General features: G+C 33.9%; 1 protein-coding gene across 1 annotated transcript in view; it reads left to right on the forward strand.

The window, feature by feature from the left end:
- The window catches only part of LOC307147327 (arf-GAP with dual PH domain-containing protein 1), a 41801-nt gene that overhangs the window by 33557 nt on the left and 744 nt on the right, over positions 1-7500 (forward strand). The window contains exons 9-11 of the mRNA XM_079852016.1: positions 156-227; positions 2569-2797; positions 5210-7500. The exon at positions 5210-7500 is cut by the window's right edge and continues 744 nt beyond it. Of these exons, the coding sequence (XP_079708142.1) occupies positions 156-227; positions 2569-2797; positions 5210-5238 (330 nt within the window). The 3' untranslated portion in view covers positions 5239-7500. The remainder of the gene's footprint in view (positions 1-155; positions 228-2568; positions 2798-5209) is intronic.

The following is a 7500-nucleotide window of genomic DNA, read 5'->3' on the forward strand; positions in this document are numbered from 1 at the left end:
ATTTTTAAGTGAAATCAATACTGCATATGCTCTTATTTATTTATTTAGTGATAAGCCAGGTAAAGTACAGTCCCAAAATAAAGCCGTTGCTGACTGTACGCTCTCAGTAATGCTGTCGTTAACACTGACTCATACTGAAGTCTGCTGTGTTTCAGCACACAGAGGGCTTCAAGAAAAGATGGTTCACCATGGACGACAGGAGACTCATGTACTTTAAAGATCCTTTGGTGAGTAGAAGTTGATATTTAGACGTTTTTCTGGTGTAACTCTTAACCTTGACCATACTCATAACATATGCTAGTGTATAATCAAGGCTGGATTAGTACCCCCAGGGGCCCCTGGGCACTGAAGCTCATACTAGTTCACAAGACAATGATACAAAAAAATTTTTTCTGAAAAATAGGCCGGCACGATTTGTGGAAAATGTCATATTGTGATTATTGAGGTCAATATTGCGATATGCGATATAGTAAACAAATGGTTTCATGAGTTAACTTGCTTATTTCTCAAGTAAAATGCACACACAGATTAGTGATAATGCTGAAATTCGTAGCCTATTTCTCAACTCAAACTAGAAACAACAACTAAATGCACTGTGTTTTCAAATTAAAATAATATTTTTTAAAAATTAAATGTTGTTATTTGTCTCAATAATACAAGAGTTAAAAATAAATGTCATATTTACCTGTGCCTGTATAACAGGTAGACCTAGGACATATACCGAAATTGAATAAAGTTATCAAACTGCACTGCATAAATGATAAATTAAATATAGACTAATCCTTATTATAACCTTATCCTTATATAACTTTAGTCATTTTCTCTGTTCTTTTTGTTCTTTGATTAACTTTACTGACAGAAAGCTTTATTGGCTGCTGTCTCTTTAAGACCAGCTGACGGAGACGCGGATCTCACACGCGCCTCATTCTCTCACAGCTCTTCACGTTCATCATAAGACAGCTCTTATGTTATGAAGATACTCGACAAAATGGACATTTTGGCATAATTGTGTGTGTTATTGTAAGTTCAAGCACGAAAGATAACTGTATTCTGGCGTGCGTGCGCGTCTTTCTGTGTCTGTGTGTGTGTGTGTCACAGTCACACTTTTGTCTTGTTGCACATGAATTGTTTAAAAGCATTTGCATGAATAAGAGATCATAATGTAATATACACTTTTTTTTTATTCTGATTGGATAATTATCAAGATCGAGGCCAAGCCTTGTGTATACTATTTTTATGTAGCAGCGTACGTGGTGCACAAAAAAACAAAAAAAAAACCTCAGATCACCGAGGCCCCTGGGCACGTGCCCAGATTGCCCGTATGGTAGATCCGGCCCTGTGTATAATATAAAGTTTAGAAAATTAAGAAAATTACATTGTATTATATTATGTTATATTAATAATATAATATTAATATAATACATTTTTATAATACAATTTTTATTGTATTATATTATATTATTATGTTAAATGCAGTATGTTTAACTATGTTAATATATAATTTGAATTTACTGTAATAAAAATAAAAAACTTTTTTATTTAAAAAATGTGCATTTGTAAATCATTTTTAGTTATGATATGCTTTATTAATTATATTATATGTTAAATTATACTATATTACATTATATTATTTTATATTATATTATATTATATTATATTATATTAGTAGAACTGTTAATACTACATTTAACATACTTATAATATGATATAATAAAAAAAAAACATACAATACCATTTATTTTTTAAACATTTTTATTATATTATATTATATTATATTATATTATATTATATTATATTATATTATATTATATTATATTATATTTATATTAGTAGTAGTGTGTAGTACTACATTTAACATATACTTATAGGCCTATAATAAAATATATTTAATATATACTTATAGGCCTATAATAAAATATGATATAATAAAAACAAAAATGTTTTTTAAAACTGCATTATTTTAAAATAAAATATATTTTTATTTTTATTGTAATATAATTGATTAATTATATAATATATTTATTACATAACATAATAATAAACATATTATTAGATATTAATTATATAATATTAATTATATTTGTAGTACTACATTTAATATATGTAATAAAATATAATTTACTATAATAAAAAACATTTTTTTAAATAAAAGAAATGTATATCTTAAAATAAGAAATAGTTTTTAGAATTTGCTTTATTAATTCTAATATAATATATTAGTAGTACTATGTTTTTCTACATTTAACATATATCTATATAATAAAATAAAATATAATTTTGTAGCAAGTCATTTTTAAATTTAAAAATGCATATTTGTAAATATTTTTTCTTATAATATGCTTTATTAATTATATATTACTGTATATTATAATACATTATATTATATTATATTATATTATATTACTGTATATTATATTATATTATATTATATTACATTATATCACATTATATCACATTATATTATATTATATTATATTACTGTATATTATATTATATTATATTATATTACATTATATCACATTATATCACATTATATTATATTATATTATATTATATTGACTGTTCCAGGATGCGTACGCGCGTGGTGAGGTGTTCATCGGCAGTAAGGAGAACAGTTATACGGTGTTGTCCGGTCTTCCACCCTCGACTCAAGGACAACACTGGAAGTTCGGGATCACCATCGAAACCCCGGACAGAAAGTTCCTGTTCGCCTGTGAAACCGAGGCGGAGCAGAAGGACTGGATCGCTGCGTTTCAGAGAGTCGTCAACCGGCCCATGATGCCTCAGGAGTACGCAGGTACAGACACACCCTCACTGAGGGATGACTGATTGATTCACAGAGGTGTAAAGAGTTCCTGAGATCTTGAAATTAAACAAATGGAAACAAGAACGTTCAAACTGTGAACAAACAAGTGTATTCTTTGACAAAGATTGTTTTAGTAACTCAGCCTATGTACTTGAATAATGTTTAAATGGTGTAATATTTGTGAATTTGATATGAATATGAATATTTGATTATGTAGCTACTTATCCATTTTCTTGCGAGTGCCGTCGAGATTACTCTCTGGTGCTGTGCACTCGCCGCGAGACTCCGCCCACACGCTGTTCTGATTGGCTGACTCCGCCCACACGCTGTTCTGATTGGCTGACTCCGCCCACACTCTGTTCTGATTGGCTGACTCCGCCCACACGCTGTTCTGATTGTTCTGATTGGCTGACTCCGCCCACACGCTGTTCTGATTAGCTGTGGGTTTTGGCACTTTTTCCAAAAGAGTTGCTTTTTTTTCAACTTCAAAAACGCGAGGCGCAGCAGGCGCATAAGCAGCGCGCAGAACGCTCACTGCCATAGGAAACCCATTGAAAATAGGCGCCTCTAAGTAAAAAGTACATTTACTTATTCAAATATGTAGTAAAAGTTGCTAATATATTTGATACTCGCCAAAGTCACCAAAAAGATACTTACGTACAGTAACTAAGTAGGTAACACTTTATTTTACAGTGTCCTTGTTACATATGTTACATGTAATAACATTAATTTACGCATAATTACATGCAACTAATCCTACCCTAACCCTATAGTAAGTACATGTGGTTGCTTAATATTACTCAGTACTTAAATATATAATTACACTGTAACAACGACACCTTAAAATAAAGTGTTACCACTAATTACATTTACTCCAAAACTTTACACCACTGTTGATTGATTGATTGACTGATTGATTGGTTTATTGATTGGTTGGTTGGTTGTAGGGGTGTCCATGGTTAACCGATTAACCGTTAAAAATTGCGTAACCGAGTAAAACATTTTGCTCGGTTAAGTGGCGTCAATGGCGTGCATTGAATTTAGTTGTAATACATTTTTGCACCACCAGAGACCGCTAGACCAGTTTTCTAATATGAAGCGGGCAAAGAAAGCGCGCGTCCGAGAGTGAAGGCTGTGCACGAGCCAGAAACAAACATAGTATCCGCGCCACTGATCGCAGCACAATAATATCTGTCTGCAGAGCCACAGCTTTACCCCAACAGTTTTACCCCGCGCATGCGCAGTTTCATCACAACAGTTTTACCCGCAGAGTCCGTTTACCGTTACATTAACCCATACAATTTGTATTATGCATTTCCTAAACATGTACTTGCTAATCAAACACTTTATATGAACAAACTACTAATCTATAAAACACAATCGGTCTTCCGACCTTTTACTATTGTGTTGATATGCGCGAGGGAGAGAGAGCAATACAGCGCTCGTGTTGTTTGAAGGCGGTGAGAGTGCGCGCGTGCGGCCGGGGCGCTCTCACTGTGTGTTCTTATGCGCCCTGTCCACTGATCTAAATAATTAGTTGTTACGACGACTTATTTGTTCCCTCGTTTTAATAAATCGTGGACACGTTGAACTAATTCCCTCCCTCATTTTGATTTAACGAATTACAACGTGGCCAAAAACAGTTTGATACTATTAATTAGTGAATGCTAAAGACCTATTTTTTGTGAATTGGTGAATATTCAGGTGAATTATTTCGTGGCCACGAATTAATAATAATTATTAAACTGTTTCTCTTACCTGTGAAGATAGCTCTTCAGTGTAGGCCGACTATTCTCGTACAGCTTTTTATTCCTTTTTTTTGTGTGAATTGGTGAATATTCAGGTGAATTGTTTCGTGGCCACGAATTAATAATACCTCAGCACGTTTTACAAGACCCTTCTCGATCGCAGCGGCAACGAGCACTTTGATCACTTGATTTAAAAAACAAAACATTTCAGTGCTAGATCGCCTAAAAAAAAACCGAACGAAATGAATGCTCTGCTAGTTAACTGGAGATGTTTTGTTTATTTGTATTGGTATTCGTGCCGCGAGATGTTTCAAAAGTGGTGGGGACATGTCCCACCTGCAAATTACGCCTATCTCGGGGTTGCGGCGCGCACACTATGGTTAACCGAGTATTAACCGCTAAGGGCCTCGGTTAACGGTTAATGAAAAACTTGAAAACGTGCAGCCCTAGTTGGTTGATTGATTGATTGGTTGGTTGATTGATTGATTGATTGATTGATTGATTGGTTGATTGATTGATTGATTGGTTGATTGATTGATTGATTGGTTGATTGGTTGATTGGTTGATTGATTGATTGATTGATTGATTGATTGATTGATTGGTTGATTGATTGATTGATTGGATTTCACTCACGCTCCTTCATTTCTCTCTCCAGTCGAGGCTCATTTCAAGCACAAGCCTTGATGTCGGCGGGACAGACTGGACGAGCGACAGCAGTTTTGTCCAGTGAGCGACACAGAAGAGCATTGAAACGACCCTTGATTGAGTGCTAACGGGCTGAACACTGGACTGTGTGGACGAGTCTCCAGCGGCGAGGTCTACATTAATCCGGATACATTTGAAAACGCCGTTTTCGTTTAAAAACGCTCTCCGTCCACACTAGCTAATGCTAAATTCACCTTAACCGCGCGTGCGTAAACCCTCACGAAAGCTCACTGAGACGATACAGACAGAAAAATAAATGAAAAAGTTATCGCGCAATTCTTCTGACAGGATCATTTTATTTAGCAAAATATCTCATCCTTCACTAATGCATCCAGCAAACTCACTCACCTTTATATGTTCGGTCTAAAACGCTAAAACTGCTCTCATGTTTCACCGCATATATCACCGTGATGAAAGTGACAGTGTGAAACAGTGTGAAAGTGAACCGCACATAACAGGCACAACACACATGAACATCTATTGGTACAACATGCGTCACACGACTAAACTTACATCATAGTTTTCAAGTTTTGACAGTCAACGACAAACCGGCGTTTTCAAATGTATCCACTTTGGGGAGCGTTTTCAAAAAGATGCGTTTTCAGACGACGGCGTGTTAGTGTGGACAAGGCCTCAGTTGTCATGAATGTCTTTATGTGTTACCAAAGCAGACATACTGCTGTCGTCAGACAAGCTACTGTACAAATATGGCATGTGAATGTTGTTCATCGCTCTTAAACGTAACATTTAATCTGTAAATCACAAGGTGAGCAACGTCACGAGACGGCTGCGTTCTCTTCCCAGTGCGTTTGACTGATGATGATGATGTTATTTATTGGATTATCCGAGCAAAAGCTGCTGTGAGGAGTAGAGGATCCGCAGAAACATGATGCCTCACTCAGTGTTTGTGTCTTGTTTTGCAGTGCAAATATCTAAACATTTACTTGAGAAGCAAAATGACGTAAAAAATTGAGTTTTTGCTTTAAATTAAATGAATTAAGTTCATTTTTCTGACCCCATTGACATATCTGTTCAAGTTTTAAGCGTAAACTCACTTCATTTTTAATAATATTTTGCTTCTTAATCTTTGATTTAAGAATATTTCGATATTTGTTCCAGCAAACAAGACAAAAATACTGAGTAAGAAAATGATTTTGCATTTCAGGGGTTTCGTTCATCTGAAAAACCCTGTTAGAAAACTGATATGATCAATATGATTCTATAGGCAGTTCATTTCATATACTACATACTACTTGTGTTGTCTTTGCAGGGCGCACGTGTCAGATTTACATCATGAAGACAGTTGTGTTCTTGATTTATTTTCCTCCACTAGGTGGAAGCATATCACAGATGAAGATGCATGTGCCCATCAGTTCCTGATGCAGAATAGGGCTGATATTAGTGATTTATTGGCCGATATTTGGCCAAATTGAGATTATATGGCAAAAACCAAGCTAACTTTGATGATTAAGACTATAGCGCTACACTGCCGCTCAAAGGTTCGGGGTCGGTATGATTTTTAATGTTTTTAAAAGAAGTCTCTTATGCTCACAAAGGCTGCATTTATTTGATTAAAATACAAAACAAACAGTAAAATTCTGAAATATTATTGCAAATTAAAATAACTGGTTTTGTATTTGAATATATTTTAAAATATAATTTATTTCCATGATCAAAGCTGAATTTTCAGCATCATTACTCCAGTCTTCAGTGTCACATGATCCTTCAGAAATCACTCTAATATGATGATTTAAAAAAAAAATTATTATTATCAAATTATGTTGAAAACAGTTAAAGTTCAAAAGAACAGCATTTATTTTGAAATATAATCTTTTGTAACATTATAAATGTTTTTACTTTGATCAATTTAATGCATCATTGGATATAATTAGGCTATTCATTTCTTTAATTTCTTTCCAAAAAAACAATAAAAAAACGGCAGTGTATACTGTTACAAAAGCTTTCTGTTTCAGATAAATGCTTTCTGTTCATCACAAAATCCTGAAAAATAAAAGGTATCACAATTTCCACAAAAATCTGAATCAGCACGACTGTTTTCAACACTGATAATAATCATAAATGTTTCTTGAGCATCAAATCATCATATTAGAGTGATTTCTGAAGGATCATGTGACACTGAAGACTGGAGTAATGATGCTGAACATTCAGCTTTGATCACAGGAATAAATTACACTTTACTATATATTCACATAGAAAACAGCTGATTTACATTAGAATAAT

The sequence above is a fragment of the Squalius cephalus genome (genome assembly GCF_949319135.1).
Source record: "Squalius cephalus genome assembly, chromosome: 19".
Lineage (NCBI taxonomy): Eukaryota > Metazoa > Chordata > Actinopteri > Cypriniformes > Leuciscidae > Squalius > Squalius cephalus.